Source organism: Alexandromys fortis, unplaced genomic scaffold, assembly GCF_014885135.2.
Source record: "Alexandromys fortis isolate MF-2015 unplaced genomic scaffold, M_Fortis_MF-2015_v1.1 scaffold_421, whole genome shotgun sequence".
NCBI classification, from domain to species: domain Eukaryota; kingdom Metazoa; phylum Chordata; class Mammalia; order Rodentia; family Cricetidae; genus Alexandromys; species Alexandromys fortis.
This window is the reverse complement of record NW_026068290.1, coordinates 25,298-46,565: the sequence shown is the minus strand read 5'-3', so window position 1 is coordinate 46,565 and position 21,268 is coordinate 25,298. Positions and strand designations below refer to the sequence as shown.

Sequence of the window (21,268 nt, the reverse complement as noted above, 5' to 3'; positions counted from 1 at the left end):
TGATCAATTCTCCCATTTTTTTTTGTGTGTGTGTTAACAGAAGCAAACACTGAAAGAAATCCCTCCCTCCCTCTCTTCCTCCCTCCCTTCCAAGGGATTAACTACAACACTGCTGTGAAGGCATGGAGGAGTCCATGCCGTACTGGTCTCAGCTCCAGGAAGTGGGCACTGTAGACCAGCATGCAAATGCTGACACAGCAGTTACCTTCCTCCCTGATAGAGAGGGTGAATATGCTCAAAGATCAACATATGCAAACCTGGGAATGTTACAATGAACCCATTTCTCTGTACTGTTCATAGAACCAATTACGAGAAAAATCCAACAAAAACTACATTTGAAAACAGCGTCCCCCCACCACCCTCAAAGGGAAGGGAACAACAGTCAAGTGTTGACAAGAAGGAGATATACTTCACCTATGTGCCACACTGTCAACCCCAAAACTGCAGGATGTCCTTCACCTATTTGCCACACTGCCACCACCAACACTGCTCAGATGGTTTCTTACACACGGGAAACACATGCATGACCAAGGAAGTTGTTCCCACTTTCAGCCAGCGCTAGTAGAAGAGCCTCTTCATATGTTGAATTTATGTGTATTCCTTCCAGTTCACCATAGATCTTATGCTGTGTCATGTGACACTGAGGTAATCGAACCCCCTGGGGTAAGAACATGGTGGGATAAAGCATCTTCCTGGGACCAGTTCGTCAGACGAGAACCTTTACAATCTTCAGAAACTCTCCACACACCAATCTCCTGACCAGCCTGGCTTGACTTCTGGGTGTGCCACTGTGAGTTCATTGTCCCACAATACACCCTAATCAGTGGGTAAAGGAAGCCTCCTTCACTAAGAACACACCCTCTTGGGTCTTCTAGCCATACTACACTGCTTTCCCCACGTGAGAAGACTGTTCAATGACACTACTACTCACTTATGCGGTAGGTGTTTTCCAGATGTTTTGTCAAAGAGACCATTTTTTTATTGTTGTATCTAGAATAATGTTCTCTGATAACAGATACCTCACAAAAATAAACCCAAACTAAATACTCACTGAAACAAAAATGTTTATCACCATATATTCAAGCTTGATAAGTCAAACCCAATTAAACAGTATAAAAATTAACTTACTTGCTCTTTTACACTGTCACCGGTAAACATATACTTCATATGATAGAGGAAGTCACAGATAGGGTCCATGTAATTTAAGTGTGTGCTGCACTGGTCTACATTCAACAGCATGTCATAAAACGCCACGCCAATCTATGCAAAAAAAGAATGCAGTTTATTGAATTGACTGCAATGATCAAGTAACTCAACAAAACCCATCTGGTCCCCACAGTGGCACACAGGATGGCACATGTACAGAGGAACAGTCACGGGGCATGCATCTTAGAAGCTACCACAACGCCTACATTCAGGGTGGAATCACAGTGCTACAAAATGGCCTGACAATTAGTATCTCTCTTAGAATTAAGAAATATAATTTCACTGGGCAGTGGTGGCACATGCCTTTCATCCCAGCACTTGGGAGGCAGAGGCAGATGGATCTCTGTGAATTCGAGGCCAGCCTGGTCTACACAAGAGCTAGTTCCAGGACAGGCTCCAAAGCTATAGAGAAACCCGGTCTCAAAAACCAAAAACCAAACCAAACCAAAAAGAAAATAATATGATCTCCTTTTGAGATACCATCTTTGAAATAAATGCACTCCAGGGATACTTAGGCTTTGAGGCTTCTAGTCTATCTTCCTGTTCCATCTGATGGCTAATTAAAAAAAAAATTTGCCTATTTTTGTGTATGTATATGCACCATGTGCATACCTGGTACCCAAGATGCCAGATGAGGAAGTTGGATTCTCTGAAACTGGAATAGCTGCCATGTTAGGTCTTCAGCAAGAGGAGTAAGTGCCATGTAGGTCTGGGAATTGAATCCAGGTCCTCAGCAAGAGCAGTAAGTGCTCTTAAGCACTGAGCTCATCTCTCCAGTCCCCACGACAGCTAGTGATTTCAAAATTCTCTTCTTGCTCATTTTCCTAGAAATGCTTGATTTCATCCAGTCTCATGATTTTAAATGACGACACTGTAAATTCTCAAACGCACTTCTGTGCCTTTAACTTTGACTTCCTCCTTGGTGACAGCTAACTGCTCCTGCCATCTCCAGTTCAATGCACTGAACACCAAACTTCCAATAGGTACATTAAATCCCATAAAGTGGCTCCCAGGCCAAATGAAACTAATTTCACTACTCATGGCTGACCTCTACTGTGAAAAAACACTTGTCCAGAAACACATCTTTCAGATTTACACTAAGCCAGATGAAACTTTACCTCGATCATGCACCGGGTTCTCTCCTGTTGGAATCTTTGTAAAAATGGCCCTACAAGATGATACACATACAGCAACTGGAATTCAGTCTTCACTACAGGAAGAAGCACCTCAGTGAGAAACCTAAAGGTTGAAGATAAAAATAAAAACATCTTATGAAGTTAAATCAATTAAATTCTTTGAATTATGTTAATATACTATTTATAAAAGTATTTAAGAAGATTGAAAAGAGTATCTTTATTATATTTCTTAAAAGTTCCATTTAAACCGGGCAGTGGTGGCGCAAGCCTTTAATTCCAGTACTAGGGAGGCAGAGGCAGGCGGATCTCTGTGTGTTAGAGGCCAACCTGGTCTACAGTGTGAGTTTCAGGACTGGCTCCATAGCTACTGAGAAACCCTGTCTCGAAAAACCAAACCAAACCAAACCAAAAGAAGTTCTGTTTAATTTTGGTAACAATATTGTTTCTTTTTTTGTACATGTATGAGGGTGTGGTATGTGTATGTCTGTGGGTACACATGCCTGTGTGTGCAGAGGCCAGAGGAGGATGTCAGGTGTCTGCTCTGTCACGCTCCTTATTCCCTTAGATGGGTCTGTCACTGAAGCTGGAGCTGGGCTGCCTTCCAGCAATCCTGTTTCCACTACTCCCCAGCACTGGGTTGCAGGCTTATACACAGTCATGTCTGGCTCTGTGTGTGTGTGTGTGTGTGTGTGTGTGTGTGCAATCAGATCTTCGTGTCTGCACAGCACACACTCTTACAGTCTGAACCATCTCCTAACCTGGGAAAATAATACTTCTAGTTAATCTTTCATATCTCACTAAACGAAATTACTTCAGATTTAAAAGTAATTCTTAAAGTACAGGCATTAAATGACAGGTGAATTATCTAAAAGGTAAAGAGAATTTATGAAGACGCCATTCCCATGAAATTTAGATCTAGTTGACAGCATTTTACAGTCAGCAAAGAAAATCTGAAAATAGACTGAGGCCAGTTTTTCAGTTCCCAGGGCGACTTTTGTGATGCACTCTGGGAAAGGCATAGATCTGACTAAGCTTCTTGAAACCACCGTGGAAGATGAGAAAGCAGATGCTCCTGCTCACACACAGAAGAAATTCAAACAAGTAATTCTGAAACTGATTGGCCAGGGCCTCCCTATCTTACTCTGCAATACTCAGGAATGAGAAACACATTCCACATGTAAATCAGACTTAAGAAGACGAAGTTGACACATTGCTTTAGGAAACTCCAGGTCTTACTTTGGGATGAGTGAGAGCTGCCCAATGCTGGAATGGTGCCACACAGCGTGTGCAAGCGCTAAGGTGTAGCTGCAGCTCATCTCCGAGTAGGACTGATGGCAAGCAGTGAAGTCGAAGAGGCGGAACGGATAGCCAACCCACTCTGTCTCTGACGTCAGGCTAGGGCTGCTGATGACGCTCACAATTCGGTCATGAAGGACAATCCAGTACGGCTCCTTTAAAGGCAGAGGGAAATCTGGTTAAAAAAAAAAATAAAAAGAAACAACAAACCACATATCCAGTATTTGACCTCGAAGCTCACATGCTACTACGCTTTCACACCCGCTGAAGTTCCTCTGGCTTGTCTGTGAATGGATATTCTGAAACAGAACCGAGCGCTTCTGCACTCATTAGCTTGACCTGAGAACAAGGTTGATTTGCACCTTCCCAGCATATTCCTTAGTGCTTGCTATTTACCATGCAGTAAAGTGACTTTACCAATATTTACTATACAGACAAGTCTGTTATATATGTAGAGAAAAGAAACAAACACCGGTATATTTTGAAATATGTAAACAAAACAGGGATTCACAGAGCTAGCACTGTGAATCTACCAAAAGTAGAGAGCATGGTGCTGATCAACATTATTTAGAGCTCAAGAGACAATGAGGAGGTCGAGAAGGGAGACTTCGCATGCCTAGAGAAGCTAGCAGATGGTGGAAGGGGAAGAACTCTGGCACAATGTCTTATTTACTACCATACTAGACTTAAAACATTTCTCAGTGAGCAAAGAGTGCAGGAGGAATGAGTGGATGCATAACACATTATTTGGCAAAGAGTAGATCAGAGTCTGAGCTAGACATGAAGGCTGGGTAGGTGAGTTGGTACTGGCAGAGATCGCTAAGTCTAGTAGATACATATAGAACTGGAGTAGAATGACAGAAGAATAGCAGTAGTGATTGTAACTGTGTTCATGTATTGAGACAGGGTCTCAGGTAGCCCAGGCTAGCCTCAAAAATGATGCTGTAGCTGAGGACAACTTGCAAACTTTAATCTCCCTGCCTCCACCTCCCAGGTGCTAAGATTATGGGTGTGTGCCACCACACTAAGTTTATGTGCTGCTGGTTCTCAGACCCAGGGCTTCATGCATGTGAGGCAGGCACTCTACCAGCTGGTTACAAATCCAGCTCATTAATGGTATGAAAGAATGGAGAATTAAACACTTTATTAACTCGCATGACATCCCAGTGCAGGCTGACTCTGTACATATCTGTTTGTCCGGGTCAACAGAGAAGAGGGAGTTATACTCCATCACTGGGTACAAACTGCAGCTAGGAACTCACTGGGAGGGCAGTGATGATCAAACCAATTGCGTTCATCCATGCTGTGATGTTCTCTCTTGGCACTAAGGGCTGACTGCAAGCAGACAGAAAACAATGTAAAAATATTAAAACATTTATATGATTGACCAAGGATCTTGCTTTGAAAACAAATGATTAAGAAGATTCACAACGGATCAACTCCAAATAACAATGGACATTTCACTGAAAAAAAAAATTAATACATACAAAATAAGTCCTTTTGTGTGTGTGCGTGTCCTTTAACACTAGTTGTGGGGTTGAAAGACTATCTGAACTTATTTCTACTTTCACCCAATCATTATTCCCTACTTTTTTCTAACCTTTCAAGAAGACCTTTTTTGGGGGTTTGGGGTGGGGGCTGGGGATGTAGCTGGAGACTGAATCCACTGTCTAGCACTTGCTCTAACACCTACACCCCTGCTCCTGGTGATCTGTAGAGACCTTAGGCACAAGTTAACGTCAGTCCTAAATGGATTATCAAGGAGGTGATAAGAGGCATCAATGCGAACCAACCCGCTCTTCTGAATCTGAGCAGTATTAATTCTCTTACATCTACACCACAGAGATGAGACTGGGAACCAAAAGATGTGCTCAATTTGGGGCACAGGTTTGTTTGACAGTTAACAGTTTCAGAAATAAGCAGACTCTTACTACATGAAAAAGGACACAGACCTTTTCAGGACAACATTGAGAAGGGCATTCCCAACATCTTTGCCTGGAACGGCCAAGGCCATGAGTTCCACACAGGTGACGTGCAGAGCATGGGCAGCAGGATTGGGGAACTCATTGAATCTCCAGTCACAGTTGGGGAAGGGTCCAGGAGATTTGCCAGCCATGGGTGCAAGGATTAAGGCAAAAACAATTTGACTATTCTGAGATTAATGACACATTTATATAATGTTTACGGATCTCATGTTTTAAATGCAAGCATCTCATTTGATTATCAATTATCTGATTATGAGCTGTCAAGAAGTGACTTAACTGCAATTAACATATACAAGGGTAAACAACACAAAGTAAACAGGTAAGTATGACAGGACCGGAGCACACTGAGCAGTACCCACAAAATACAAGGGGTTCCTCTTACAGGTGGCTCCTAACATAGACACCACACCAGCATGAGACAGGATCAGGGGGTCCCCAGGCTTCTTCAGCCTATTTACTTTACAGCTATAGGGTATTTTCACATGAAAATTACTTTGAAATGCATAATTCTTTTACCTTAGGAAATATATTCCCCTGTTTAAAAAAAACAACACTGATAAGGCACACAGACATGTTATGTAGACTTGCTGATAACTGGACACAGGATATCAAACTGAAGAAATAAAAACATCAACACACCAGCTCTTTAGTTCATAATACTGTCTATTAATAGCACTATGCTTTGAAAGTACTCAAGGATATAATTGTATTTAATTCATTAATTAAAGTAGGGTCTTGCTATGTAGCCCAGGCTAGTCTTGAACTTTTAGAAATCTTCCTGCCTCTGCCTCTCAAGTGCCAGGATTAGGGGTATGTGCCACTGCACCTGGTTCTAAAGGATTCTTTTTTTTAATTTATTTCTTTATTAATTAATTAAAGATTTCTGTCTCTTCCCCACCGCCGCCTCCCCTTTCCCTCCCTCTCCCCCAACCAAGTCCCCCTCCCTCGTCAGCCCAAAGAGCAATCAGGGTTCCCTGCCCTGTGGGAACAAAAGTATATGCTCTACTATGTTCATAGCAGCATTGTTTCTAAAGGATTCTTTTAAAGCAACCAGACTAATGCTCTCCAGGAGCACAGAGACACCTGTGCTGTGGAATAATCTTTTTTGTAAAATATGAATATGTATTATTCCCATTGGTTAATAGAAAGCTGACATGCCAATAGCTAGTCAGGATTTTGGGGGCAGAGTCCCCAGAGTTGTAAACCAGATGCGGAAGAAGCTACAAGGGGAGTTTATAGATGAGGTAAAGGAGCTTCAAGGTGGCACACAGATTAATAGACATGGGTTAATTTAAGTTGTAATGACTGCTGGAGACAAGTCTAAGCTATCAACCGAGCATTTATGATTAATAAGTCTGTATGGCTATCTGGGAGTGACTGTTGACACAGAAAAACTCTAGCTACACACCTACACTGTAATACATAGAATACTAACATAGAAGTAGGACTTCTTACTTCAAAACAACTGTCTGTAAAGTCTGTTCTTAAGTTTGAGTAGCAACAGAGAAAATTCCCACCTATTTAGTAAGATGACGCAATTTAAGACTTCAAAATTTTTTACAGAGATAACATAATCACCAAGGCCACTTTTAATTCCAGCACGTGGGAGGCAGATTTCTGAGTTCAAGGCCAGCCTAGCCCACGCAGCAAGTTCCAGGCCAGTGGTGACTACATAGTTAGACTCTGTCTCAAAACAAACAAACACACATACACAGACCAGAAGAACTAAAGAAGTGCAGTTGTGTGCATTGAAGTCTTAGTTCCTGGAGGAGCTGAGGCAGGAAGACTGCTTGAGGCAAGGAGTTTGAGGTTGACCAAAACAACACAGAGGCTCTATTTCAAAGAAAAAAAATTAAAATGAGGTTTTGAGATACATAAAAACATTACAGTTCTCACAGCTAAAACACTGATTTCTAAAGAGCCTGAAAAAACACGACAGAAGAAAGGATATTGTCTACCAGTCGGCCAATCAGCTTGCAATAGTAGGAGTCCTCTGGAACCCAAGGATTGTCCTCCCGCGCATTCATAGCATGCTTCAGGTAAGTATCACTGAGACACCAGCCCTGTGGCCGGTTATCTTTGAGGGAGCCAATGATTGCATGGACAAGTTTTCGCTTGAGATGGTCACGGTTTCTCAGGCACATTTCATAATAGTGCAAAGTATTATACAGATAAGTCACTGGCCGGTCTGCCAAGAAGAAAACAGGTCACCATGCTTATCAGATTATTGACAAGTGTAAAAAGTAAACTGTGTGCTTTAAGACTACAGAAAAACAACTGAGAAGATTGTGACATTACTTCACATGTTGGACAAATGCATACAATGAGAACTTTAATTCCAAGTCAGTCAGAAGATTCCTAATAATATATACAGTATTTAAGGGTGGTCATTATTGTGAGTGAACAATTTCACCTCTGTAAATTTATTGTACAAAAATAACAGAAAGCAAATGCCAGCTGTGGTTGTGTTCCCACTTGCAAAAGGTTAGCAACTGTGAAAACGGTCAGAATCAAAGGACTGGGAAACGATCACAGCAAGAGGCAGGCCTACAGGTACTGACATTTTTAGGAGTCAACTTTAATGCAGGAACTGGGAGAAAGACCCTGGTACAGAGTACTACACTGTATTTGTAACAAAACAAAAAAGACAAAGAGCAAGAAACCAGAACAGCTTCTAAGGAAGGCTGCCTAAGCAATTGCAACTGCTGCTCAGAGACTAGAGCCAGCTATGGAGCCACAGGATTTCCATATCCAAAGAGAGCTGTTTTTTAAAAGTGATTACTTTTAAATTTCTTTGAACCCGACAGTTATTCTGTAGTTATACACGCGTGCTTCCAGGGAAGACATGGAGATCTAGGACTAACCGCTGCCTTTTCTCTACAGTGGTCAGCTTTTCCATCTGTGTCACGGGCCACATCATGCATGCTCCAGTTGCTGGTCTTAAGGCCAGAGCAACGTCTCCTAAGCAAGCGCCAGCCACGTCAACTGTGTTCCTGGCTCTTCTGCTGTCATTCACAGCTCACGGCTTTCTGAAAGGCTAATACACACCAGCACTTTCTGAAAGGCTAATACACACCAGCACTTTGAGGTGGCTTTGAAAGCGTATCCTCCTTTTGAGACACGCTGGGCATCACACCTGACCTCAGCGTTTGAAAACACTGGTTCCCACGCTCCCATCTTACTTAGTGACTTCTACTTGACCACCATCTTCAGGTTATTAAACTCAAAATGGCATTTAATGTGATCATGCAGTCAGGTATATTTTCTTTTTCCACCTTATTTTGAAATTCCTAAATAAACATTCTTAATTCAGCAATTTTTCTTCAAATATGCCCTTTTGTTCTATCACTAGGGTACCCCCTCCAAAAAAAATCCCTTATGACTCATATATTCTTTTCATCTCTCCTGCTCATACAAATCATTCACATCAAAAGTTTAGCTGTCACTCAGAAGCCTACGAGACACATTCCGTTTACAGTAAACCACCCCGCTCCGACATCCACATCTTATGACATCATCGCACAGCACGTATAGCACCTATCTCTGAGCACTTCAGAACCCGCAGACCCACTGTTACCACGCGGCAGTGCCCAGCCTATCTGCTCATAAAGGTATAGATGAAATTAAAACATGAATGAACTCACCATGGAACTTATATAAGCCCCCTAGGTGATCCAGGAGGGTCTCTAGTGATTTGGACACTGGAAGCAACTCTAAAAATCTGTGGATTACTATATCAAACACCGGAAGGAACCGGAGGCACACATTTCCAAAGTAGATGGGCAGATAGGGGGACTGGATTGGTACAGGAGGGTCAACCTGTTCTGCCAGGCCTTCGAAATACAGCTTCTCTGGGTATTTCTGTGGGTGAGGAAACAAGACATTTATAGTATCTTGGAAAAGTTTGCTTAAAGAGATACAGAAAAACTAAAAATATTTATCTTTTTTATTTTCTTTTTCAAGACAGAGTTTCTCTGTGTAGCCTTGGAGCCTGTCCTGGATCTTGCTCTGTAGACCAGGCTGGTCTCGAACTCAGAGATCCTCCTGCCTCTGACTCCCAAGGGATGAACGGTGTGTGTTACCACTATCTCGCTATAATTATTAATTTTTTTTTAAAAAAAATACAGCAATCTTTGATTTTGGGGGGGGGTGCTGGGAACTGGCATGTGCTAAGAACATGCTCCTCAAATCAGTGGTAGCCCAGCTTCGCCAAGACACTATATTAATTTTACTATAGCTTTCTTCATTTTATACGGAACCTTGCCTGTTAAAAGCTCAATTATAATTTGTTCCTATTCATCAAAGTAACTTTACAACTAATTTGTTTCCATACCGACCCATAAAGAAAGAACGGAACTCCAAGAACTCTGCCTACTGAGCAGCCAACCCTCCCCAGCTGCTTTGCGGAGCCACAGCGCTGGAGCCAGTACCTTGTGGTAGCTCATGTGCTTGGTGTGCCAGTCATTCTGGAGCCAGTGCTCGGGAGAGTTTTCCTTCACAAAATCACTTACTCGATTTCGGAAGTCATTTGGTTTGAGCAGCAGCAACTGAATTATGAAATAACAAACCTGGGCTTCATTTCCTTCATGACTACGCATGGCCTTGGAAATAAAGAGAAAAAATGAAGTAAAACTGTCCTATCTGTCCAAAGGTACGGTCCTGCCATCTAGTTGGCTAAATTTTAAGACACCCCAATCCAAGTCTTCAGTAATCCTAAAGATGACCTGACCCTTTCTGTTTGTGGTTCTGCCTTTGGCTAGGAATATGCACCTGAAAGTAAATCTTCCCTTGACAATGTGTCATTGAGGGCAATGTGATGCCACTGTTTTCAGACAGTATTTTCCCTCTGCCACACCTTAGTCCCCCTACTACACGACAACTACCTATGATTAATGATCCATAGGAAGAAGTCAAAGCTAATGAACCAAGCCACTGCATATATTACCACCATGCCCTGGCTGGCCTTGCGCTCTCACTGTGGACCAGCCTGGCCATGAACTTGTAACAATCCCCCTGCATCTGTTGGTATTTATAGGCATGTGCTAATGTGCCCAGCCACTACTATATTTTTTAAAAGTGTATAATTTTCCAGTCTAATTCAGTCTTTTCTTAAAATTTTGTTTAAAGGGTTAAAGAGATGGCTCAGAGTTCTGGAGCACTGGCTGCTCTTCTAGAGAATGTGGGTTCAATTCCCAGCACCTATATGGCTCTTAGAACTTTCTGTAACTCAAGCTCCGGGGATCTGATACCCTCTGCTGGCCTCCATGGGCATTGCACACATGTGGTTCCCAAGCACAAAGGCAGGCAAAACACACATACACATAAAAAATAAAAATAAACCTTAAAAGAAAAAAACTTTGCTTGAAATACACTAACAGGCAGAAGTAAAAGGAGCATTTGAAGGGTGCTGGGTATAAAGGGGAAACAGTCAGAATTCTGGCTAATGAAGTTACAGTAGCTGGCATGCCATAAAGAAATACAATAGCTCTTTACTATTTCCTGACCCCAGTAGGAGCCTCTGAGAATCCACCATCCATATTTCAAGGCTTCACAAGGCTAGAAAAATCTATTTTATTCACTTCTTTACCTTTGTGAATATAATACTAAATACTAAATATATACTGAGTGAAAAAATTCAGTAATTTCTTTTTCTTTAAGGAAGCCTGAATATAGCATAAATCCAAATATTTGACGCCAAATAGACAAAATCAGCACGAAGTCTTCCACTCACACAGTTTGATCAAAGAATGATAAGAAAAATTAGAAACATTTATTCTTACCAGGCAGAGAATTAATCTGTCCAATGTAACAATGTTATACTTCCACACCATGTCATTAAGAATTTCAATGCACTTATTGAGCTGCTGACCTCCTGCTGATGTAGAGAACTCATACACCAAGAAATCTGCAAACGTTCTCACGTGGGCTACCAGGGCCCTGGCCCCAATTCTCTCTAACACTCTACAAGACAAAGAATGAAGATTAAACTCTCCTTACATGGAGAACGCTGTTTGACTGCAGCCTAGGCTTGCAGCTTACCGATAGCCAATCTGGCTTATGTGATCTGTTTCCAGCAGCATCTTCCAGAGCAGGCAGAGGAACAGAGGAGGAAAGCCCTGCACAGAGAACTGGGTAATGATTTCATTTTCATCAGTCATTGACTTCCACTTCCTATATTCTTCTTCCACATTCTTTTTCAGATTAAAACGACTTTCCTGGGGTACATTATTTTGCTTGAAGAATGCCTAAAAGGAAGAGCAGAAGTTTATGTCACTGGATATAGTAAAAGGAACAGTGGCTATTTGGAGGTGAGAAGCCTGCTCTGCATTTGGTCCTGGCATTATAAACTGAATTACCCCTGAGTAAGTCAGTATGGACTGGATGTCTACACTAGGAAATGTGCAGGCCAGCCTACTGGCAACTCAAATTTCTTTTTCTGTACTTTCTAAACAGAAATTCCAAGCAAGCTTGAATTCAAAGTCTCTTCAATCATATTTTGCTAATCTTTAAGAGAAGGGAGAGAGGGAAGAAAAAGGAATGTGTCTCCTTCTCGGGCTATCCATTTCAGTGTCTCTATAGGGAAGACCGATTACAATAGCCCAGTGGTTCTGACTATGGTCTCCAGACCAGCAGTCCCAGCCAGTCCTTAGGCCTTGCCTGATCTACTCAGCCAGAAGCACTAAGGCTGGGACCCAGAAATCTGCAGCTTGGGAAGCTCTGAAGAGCGATCTGATGTGTGAGAACCACCATAACTTCACTGGAAGTCATGGAAAACCCACGGTCCACTATGCCATAAACTTTCTCTGAGACGCACAAGGTACATGAGGTTTGCCTTTCTCTTTTATTATGAAGCTATAGCTATAATTTTATTGTATGGTTAAAAAAAAAAAGAATCCAACAGAGTCAATTTTACTATCTATACACTTTATGAAGTTTCACTAAAGTATATTTTTCTCTATTTTAGTAATAGGAAAGAATTTTTCAGGTCATATGTTAACTCTTGTGACATTCTAAAACTGTTAATTTTTAAAAATAAAACCATAATAATTACATTTTCAGAAACACATTTAGTCTTCAGTAAGATTAGAAACAACTCAAGAGATTTTGGAAGAAAAAGCAATTATTTTCAAAAAGGAAATAAAAGTCAAGTATTTTTAGCTGTTACCAAGACTAAACTCCCTAGAAGAAGCCACTGTGACTGAAGAAAGATTCAGTGTGTATTTAATATGTAATTCAGAACTAAATTACCTGCAGAGGGGCCGGGAAACAGCTAAGAGTGTGTGAAGCCCAATTATGAGGAGTAAAATTCATGATGGTCTGAAGGATATCTTTACACCAAGTTCCCTGGATTGAATCTGATCCTGTAAAAAAATCTAAACAAAAAGATGTGAGTCAGATCTCTATGACCACAAATACAAACTGCCAAAGAAAGAAAAAGCAACTGTGTATATTGAGGGGGTTTCAGTGCAGTACAGTCATTATTATTTACCTGTATTTAACTCAGGACCTAAAGTTTCTTACTCTGAAAATGACTAGGAGTGACTTAGATTGTTTTTTTTTTTTTTAATTAAAAAATATGAGCACAGCATATAGTGAAGAGACAACAAGAGACATCTGGTATGGGAGGTCCTTCTGTTTATGTGTTGCTTTTATTGGTTAATGAATAAAGAAACTGCTTTGGGCCTATAGCAGAGCTATAAGGGGAACAGAGCTTGACGGAGAAAACTAAACGGAATGCTGGGAGGAAAAAGGCAGAGTCAGAGAGAAGCCATGGAGCCGTGTCCAGAGTCAGACATGCTGAAACTTTACCAGTAAGCCACTGCCATGTGATGATACATAGATTAATGGAGATAGGTTAAATTGATATGTAAGAGTTAGCCAATAAGAAGCTAGAGCTAATGGGACAAGCAGTGATTTAAATAATACAGTTTCTGTGTGATTATTTCAGGTCTAAGCTAGCCAGGTGGCCGAAAACCAACAAGCGGCCCCTGCCTCTTCTCCAACAGACATGTGGTACTTCTGTACTTTTAATATGGTCTTTACTGGGCCAAGAGAATGGAATTAGAAAGTCGATGTCTGGATTTGGTGACTGAAAACAACTAAATGCTCTGTCTGCCACAAGTATAAATCTCTAAATTAGAGATGTTTACATCACAAAATAACAGTCTAGAAAAGGGTAGCTGAAAATGATGAATTTTGTGTGTGTGTCTCTCTCTCTCTCTTTTTTTTTTTTAAATAGCTCTCAAAGTGGTCTGCTGATTAGCAGTTGCCAGTATCTGTCCTTCCTTCCATCCTTCCTTTGTTGAGACATAGCCTTAAAATAAAGTCTACGGTGACCTCAACTTTGTAGTCCTCCAAGCTAGGATCACAGGCCTATGCTACTATACCTGGCCCTGTTGTTCGGTCAAGGACCGGAGGTATTTGGAGCTACTGAAATAACAATACTGAGATAGCCTTAGCATTTTGTAAGAGGTGTGGTGGTGAGATGCCTGGCTCACCGAACAACTCAAAGGCACCAGACTGTGTTTGTAGACTCCTGATTTCAACAAGGACAAAGGTGCCAGTCTCGGTTAAGATGACTTCTTAATGCACTATAAGTTACAAATATTCAAGTTACCAGAAAGGATTCTGAATGTTTTTATCACAAAGAACAAGCGTTCCAAAGTGCAGGGAGTCTGAAGGGAACGTGCTCACACAACTGACTCCTGGGGTACAATCGTGCCTTCTTTAATGGAATTTCAACTTTAGGTAAAAGAGCTTCTGACAAATGCTCATAATGATGGAGAGATAAACATTTAGCAGATACGTCCTTGAAAATCATCAGTCAGCCTGTTGCTTTAAGAGAAACAAGTAATGATCTTTCAGGAATGATAAAGCTGCTGTTTCAGGTGAAAATTAGGAACTGGAAAAACTCATCTCCAACACAAGTCTGATTGTTTTCAAAGATGTTAAGATTTTCTTATGAAATTTATATGATGCCAACAAATAGAATTTTATGAAACTATAATGAGATGTGCTGACATTTGCTAAAACTATTTAACTCAGAGAATAGTTTCCAAAAGACCAACTCATAAAGGTTCACTGCACACGTAATTAAAAGTGTATTCAATGTGAGAAAGAGGTTGGAGGATCATGGTGCAGTCAAGTACGCAAAGCCCACTGACAGGGTTGGGGTTTCACACTGTGCCTCATCTTTAGATAAGTTCCCAATTCTAAACAAAGGATACACACGATTATCTGAAAAGTCAGCTAAGAAATCCCTTTTCTCCCTAATCTCATGTCAGTGAGAAGCCATACTGTCTTCATTTAACCAAAGCAGCATTACCATACTGCAGCAGACAAATACTACCAGAAGCAGACTGGAGAAGACACTTATGTTCCTTTAACCAGGTACTGAATGGCCATGAAAAAGAAAACAAAGCACCTCTTTTCATTAAAGTTTTGTTGTATAAAATACTTCCTCTCATAAATGTTATTTGTGCTAATATCATGTTACATTATTTTTAAATGAATTATTACTTTTAAAATTTTCCCATTTTAATTACTAATATACTTTATCTATGTATAGACAGAAATCCATAAAAAGAGAATATTTGGGAATTCCAAATGTTTTTAAAGCAGTTATGAAACAAAAACCCTTAGTCAGAATGATGGTGCCATGAGCTCCCATTAATAACTGGCCTTATGGAGATCACTGGCGCCTCCGGAGTACACTCTCCCACTTTGGTCTGAGAGGAGCTGCGCTTCTTCTGTTAATGGGGCTCATGTGGTCTCTACCTGTGACGTGGGTTGCTCTGGCTAAGGTCAGGATCAGGGCTCGGTTCAGTTCTTCAGATTCTGCTGACAGCACCGTTTTGGGATCACTGAGGAATCGTGTGAACTGCGGCTGGACCTCCGAGCTTCCTAGTGCCGTGATGAGCCTCAGTGCTGTGCTCTCGACACTGGAAGCAGGATGAACGCACAGCTCAGATTTATGCAGTTAGGTCCAACTGCAGCATTATTAAAATCTAAGAACACAGAGATCAGACATTTCCTTTCTTTGATAAGAAAAAAATCTCCCTTTTTGGTGCTACTTTTACAATGAGAAGCAGCTGACCTCTTTACACATTTGATGAAAGAGAGCTTACAGGCTAGATGAAAACCCTCTCAGACAAACAGCATGTCAGTAACTACATTTTTTACTAGGACACACCTGCAAGGTCAGCATTTAGGAGGCAGAGGCAGGAGGATCAGGAATTTAAACTTTGCCTTGGCTACAAAATACTACATGAGACCTTGTGTCACCTCCATCAAATTACTGATTTCCACCTGAAATATATTTTCATTTAAATCAAAATTAAAATGACACTTTAATTGTGACTTGAAGCATATTTAAATCCAATTTCTATTAAAAACTTGGATTCCACTACTGTGCTAGAACTATAGTATCTTAGAAATAGAATTTTAATTTTATGGCAAATAAGAAAAAAAGGTGAAGGTTTAAGTCCCCCACTTCAAAGCCCAGGAGTACTAACTCCACGGAAGGACGGTCTGCAGTACTCACCACAGATGGAGCTGGTTCTGGTTGGTTTGGGCAACAGCAGCCAGCGTGTGAAGATGGCTCAGGAGCTGAACTCTGTAATGTGGCTGGATGTGGTGCATGCGGTAGCTGAACATCTCCAGAAGTGTGTGCAGAATGCCCCAGGCGTGGGACTTGAAGACAGTAGGTAAGAGTTGACCTAGAAGAATAAGAATTCCAGGCACCGGTTACTAAAAGGGACATACCTGAATATATTTAAAGAATGTCACACTCAGGCTATATGCAAAAATACGACTACAAAAACATATACTCACAAGTAATACATAGTTCTACTTGAAGGGGTAAAAAATTCAGAGCCTAAATACAAATCAGTAGCTGCAAAATTTTCCATTTCACTGATTCCCCTAGATTGATTTCTCTCCACCCAACGGGTCCCACTCACTAGCTCCTGCAGCCACTTATTAAATAACCATTCTGAGGCTTAATATTAATTACATACTCTTTGACTTATTAGCTCAGGCTTCTTATTAACTAACTTTACATCTTAAATGAAATTTCTATTATTTTATATTTTAACACACGGCTTGTGGTTTGCTACCTCTTGCTTCTTGGGCAGCCACATGGCTTCTGACTGACTCTGCCGCCTTTGTCCCTGCATTTAGTTTAGTTTTCCCGCTTGCCCTGCCACAGGCCAAAGCAGCTTCTTTATTAACTAATGGTAACAAAATACATTCATAGCACACAGAGGGGAATCCCACATCACACATTAACTTTATCTTTCCTTTCCAGAGTTTGACAAGTCAGTCTCAAGTTAATATGGAAAAATAAAATGAAAGCAACCACACACAAAAAGAAACAAAACTAACCAAACAAAAACATTAAAGTCTATCAAATTTCTAACTTGCCTCACTTCTCAGTTATCTTTTACAATATTTTTATAGAGTTAAGGTTTCCAACCTTTTGAGTGTGAGATTCATTCCTCTCTCTTTTTATAGTGCTGGCAATTAAACTCCAGGGGGCTCCATGACGTAGACTGGCCATGAACTCTTACACTCGTGTAATTTTCCTGCTCACCCTGCTCACCTGAGATTATAGGTGTACACCATTGCAACTATCACAACAAAAAATAGTCACTGTTTTTTTTTTTTTTTTTTGAGACAGTTTCTCTGTGTACCTCTGGCTGTTCTAGAACTCACTATATAGACCAGGTTGACCTTGAACCCAGAAATTAGCCTGCTTCTGCCTACCAAGTGCTAGAATTAAAGTCTGTGCATCACCACTACTAAGCCTGATTTAATTTTTAATTAAAAAAAAAGAAAGGTCAGGCATGGTGGCACTCACCTGCAATTCCCACACTTGGGAGGTAGAGGCAAAAATCAAGAGCCAGAGCCAGAGCCAGGCTCACCTACATAAAAAATGAGAGGCTAGCCTCAACTGTACTATGTACGAGACACTGTCTCAAAAAGGCCAAAAACTAGACCAAAACAAAAAGCTAACATCTTTCCTTGTTCTTTCTTTCTTCCATCCAAAGAGAATTGGATTCACTTCTGAGGAAAGAGTACGGATAGAATCCAAACTTCTGGGGACGAACCACAAAAACGTGCAGTTTGAAAGCACCTATCCTTCACAACTGCTAATACTAACACTGTCTTCCGTCCCTACTGCTAGACGCGGCACTCATCTCACACAGCACTGCAGCCTCTGCAATTCATTTACATGGCAGAGACCCCTGTCCTCTCAGGGCATCTAAGCACCTAGCACATCACCGTTTTCTTGCCATGCTACTTCCAAACAAGCTTCCATCCCGGCAGACATACAGGAGCTGGCCGGCTGGCGCTCATCATCCGCCACAGAGCCTCTCCCGTTCGCTTGCTTTACTCCCTGTCCCCTGCCTCAGCAGGCTGGCCTCACGTCAATGAGCTGCTCACTGCTGTATCCTCAGCCCTTGGAAGAGTACTCCTTGAATTAATGAATGTTTATTAATTGATTAATGAATAATCATTAGAAACAGCAGTGAAGTTTGTCTTACTGATAAATCCTTTGATGCCCAATGACTCTATTTCCATGTAGACCAGTAAACGACTGTAAGTTTCCACCAGAGCTGGAGCCAATGCGACACTGGATTTTGCATGAGCAAGTTTTATCACTCTAGTTGCAATGCTGTGTATAAGGCTGAGGAGAAAAAAAGAGCAAAATGAAAAACCGTGTCTATATAAACACAGGAGGTATTCTACTAAGCGGCAACTTAAAAGTAAACTTATCAACTTATAAATCTGAAGTGAAATGGTTCCAATGGACTCGGCTCCCTGGATATGTTTAAGCTGTAGGACACTCGGTAATGATGGCCTCAACTCCATGGTAGTAATGTAATGGTGGAAATGAACTGTGGCTTCTAGGATGCTGTAGGGCCGGGGGTGCAGCAGTTCCAATACACACAGGGACCCTTCTGCTCAGTGAAGAGCAGCCTACCTGAATAAGACATAAGAGCACGCTTGAGTGCTGCTAGCCGGTTTCTCCTCTCAAATAGGTAACTAGATGTCGTGAGGAATAAGAAAACCTTAATCGCAAAATGACTTAATAAATTATTGCTAAGATCCAAGTGCTTGGTTCGGACAGGGCTTTGCTCAAATTTGTCACATATGCAAGTAAAGTAACATATGGTCTAAAATGTTTATCATTTGAGAGAAAAAAGCATGGCTTTGTAGAGCTGACATGCAGACATGTTTCTTTGGACTATATATAGTGTTGTCTTAGGTTTGCACCAATACTTAAAAATTGAGAGAACAGAAATTTCTGGATTGCTTAGTCCTTCTCAAAAAAACCATTTTGAAAACCTACATCAGGCAGCGTTCTAGTACCCAACCCATGCTAGCTAAGCTGTCTGCTCTAATGAAACCCCACAGCTGTCCTGCCTGCCCCCACACACTCCTGCGTCTACACGCACTAAAACCTGCTTCTCACCATGCTGCGCCAGGCTTCACTACAGTCCCAGACTGGCGGCTCTGGGCACTTGAGTTCTAGTGCCAACAGAACTTTGTTTCTAGGAAACAACCCAGCTCTCAAAGTGTCCCTGTGTATAATAACTCAATAAGGTAAAAGCCTAACATTTTAAATTCCAGGACTCAGCAAGTCTCCTTTCTGAAAACTGTTATATTAAAAAGAAAGTAAGAAAAATCTAAAGCAAATGTACCTACAGATGGTACAATGACTATTATGAAGGCGATCACCATCAACTTTTCCTTGATATGAAGATACTACCAAAACCTCAATTCCAAGCAGCATAGAATGGCTGCTTACAGCCTCATAAGAAATTTGGATGTAGTAATCCAAGTGTTTTGGGGAAGAATCACATGAAAAGGTGTTTATTATAGAAAAAACATCAAGATAAACAGCACATTTTTGAGAACAACATATATAATAAATTCACAAATGTATTTATTCAAAAAAAGATGGAAAAAAGTTTTCCATGCTCATCTATCAGGAAAAGGGTAAGGCCATCTACTTCATGCTCCTCCGTATAGTCTATAATTTCTGTAGTTAACAGCATTCATTTTTGTGAAGAAATGATTTCTTAAATGCATTGGCCATTCACATATATGTACGCATATACAATTATAAGTATATATAAAAAAAGTTAATACCAACCAGATTTTTATCAATTCCCAGATATGGGACCAAATAAATAAAATGGACACACCTCATCTTGGCATGAACTGTCAGAGAGTCCAGAAGATTCATTGGTAAGGGGGTTATAGATGCGGAAGCCAAGCAGCTCGTTCCCGGGAGAGGTACTCTCATAATTCCATTTCCATAGATAGTTTCTACTAGTGCTCCCATGGGTAGTGTAAAACACTCGGAATTTGTGGAATACGCATTACACAACAGGGCAATCTTATAGTCATTCATCTGTAAACTTTTATTTCTCAGACTTTGCTGAAGGAACCTAAAATATCACATTTATTGAATAAAAAAACACAAATAACATCCATGAAGCTAACTTGCATGTTAAAAATTTCAATCATATGCAGTTACTAATATTGTCTTTATTCTTACAGATACTACAGTTTCTGGTGTGATACAGAGGGATTTTGCATATTAAAGACTGGATAATATTGCAGATTAAACGTCATCCTAATTTAACAATTAATTTGTCAAGACATTGTGCATAATGCACTATATTAGGCTAAGTTTCAGAGAATAAAGAAATAACTCACAAATTAATGAAAAAGATTTCTATTCTATTTTCTTATCTGCTGAAATATAACAAGTACCTTTATTTACTATTGGCTTTTTATAAAATAGAAGCCAGATGGACCATGGATCTGAGCATGGTACAGGCTCCTATGCAGAGATCTGGCAGTTCTAGAAAGGAGAAAGTTCAGCCATCCCTAACATCCCTTGGCTGAAGCTCAATTCTACCTAAGCAGGGCATTTCCTCTGAGTCGTCATGGCTTTGGAACACACATGAGGGAACACGGCAGCCACATCGGGCCACTCACCTTGCCCATCCCAGGGAGAAAGATGCCTAATCAGATCTTGCTCAAATCACGAGCCCTTGGGAAATCATGAAATATTTTCATGTTGATAAAAGAAACGTTAAGTTACTATTTTAAAGTGTAAAAACAAAGTCAGTCTTGAAGATCAGAAAATACCTAGTAACATAATCAGACTCAATCAGGTTGTTTTCCAATGTGCCTTAGCCAATTTCCGCCTTCTGGGTGGTATGGGGCGATATCAACACCACAGGAATAGTATAGTCAATAATGGTCTACACGCCATTGATAATGAACACTGCAATCAATCTGGTCTGCAAGCCACTACTAACGAAATAAAGCCCCAAGTAAGAAACAACTTACTCATGGTGAAGCTTCAGGGAATGTGGAATTGGGATCTGGAGCTTGGAATTGTCATTTTGAGCTTTTCTATTAAGATGAATCCAAATACACGTCATTGCAAAGGCATGCGTTGACTGGGGCTTGTTAATATCAGGAACTGGAATACACTGGAAAATAGTAATTAGTTTCTGGATGAATGAGAACCAAATAGTCACATGTATACAAATCCTTCACAGAGTAACTCTTCAAAGTTCCTATCTTAGTTTGGCCCCAATAGCTCTTTGACTATTT

At 40.8% G+C, this 21,268-nt stretch overlaps 1 protein-coding gene across 2 annotated transcripts in view; it reads right to left on the bottom strand.

Annotated features, from left to right (window-relative positions):
- The window catches only part of Med23 (mediator complex subunit 23), a 43,681-nt gene that overhangs the window by 1,986 nt on the left and 20,427 nt on the right, over positions 1-21,268 (bottom strand). For both annotated transcript variants that reach the window (XM_050132309.1, XM_050132311.1), the window contains 16 exons: positions 20,999-21,144; positions 19,840-20,085; positions 18,172-18,314; positions 16,167-16,341; positions 15,401-15,564; positions 12,872-12,996; positions 11,663-11,868; positions 11,404-11,584; positions 10,054-10,224; positions 9,268-9,484; positions 7,575-7,811; positions 5,591-5,756; positions 4,901-4,973; positions 3,579-3,793; positions 2,325-2,445; positions 1,129-1,260 (listed from right to left, as the gene is read on the bottom strand). In XM_050132309.1, coding sequence (XP_049988266.1) covers positions 1,129-1,260; positions 2,325-2,445; positions 3,579-3,793; positions 4,901-4,973; positions 5,591-5,756; positions 7,575-7,811; positions 9,268-9,484; positions 10,054-10,224; positions 11,404-11,584; positions 11,663-11,868; positions 12,872-12,996; positions 15,401-15,564; positions 16,167-16,341; positions 18,172-18,314; positions 19,840-20,085; positions 20,999-21,144 — 2,718 coding nt within the window. The remainder of the gene's footprint in view (positions 1-1,128; positions 1,261-2,324; positions 2,446-3,578; positions 3,794-4,900; positions 4,974-5,590; positions 5,757-7,574; positions 7,812-9,267; positions 9,485-10,053; positions 10,225-11,403; positions 11,585-11,662; positions 11,869-12,871; positions 12,997-15,400; positions 15,565-16,166; positions 16,342-18,171; positions 18,315-19,839; positions 20,086-20,998; positions 21,145-21,268) is intronic.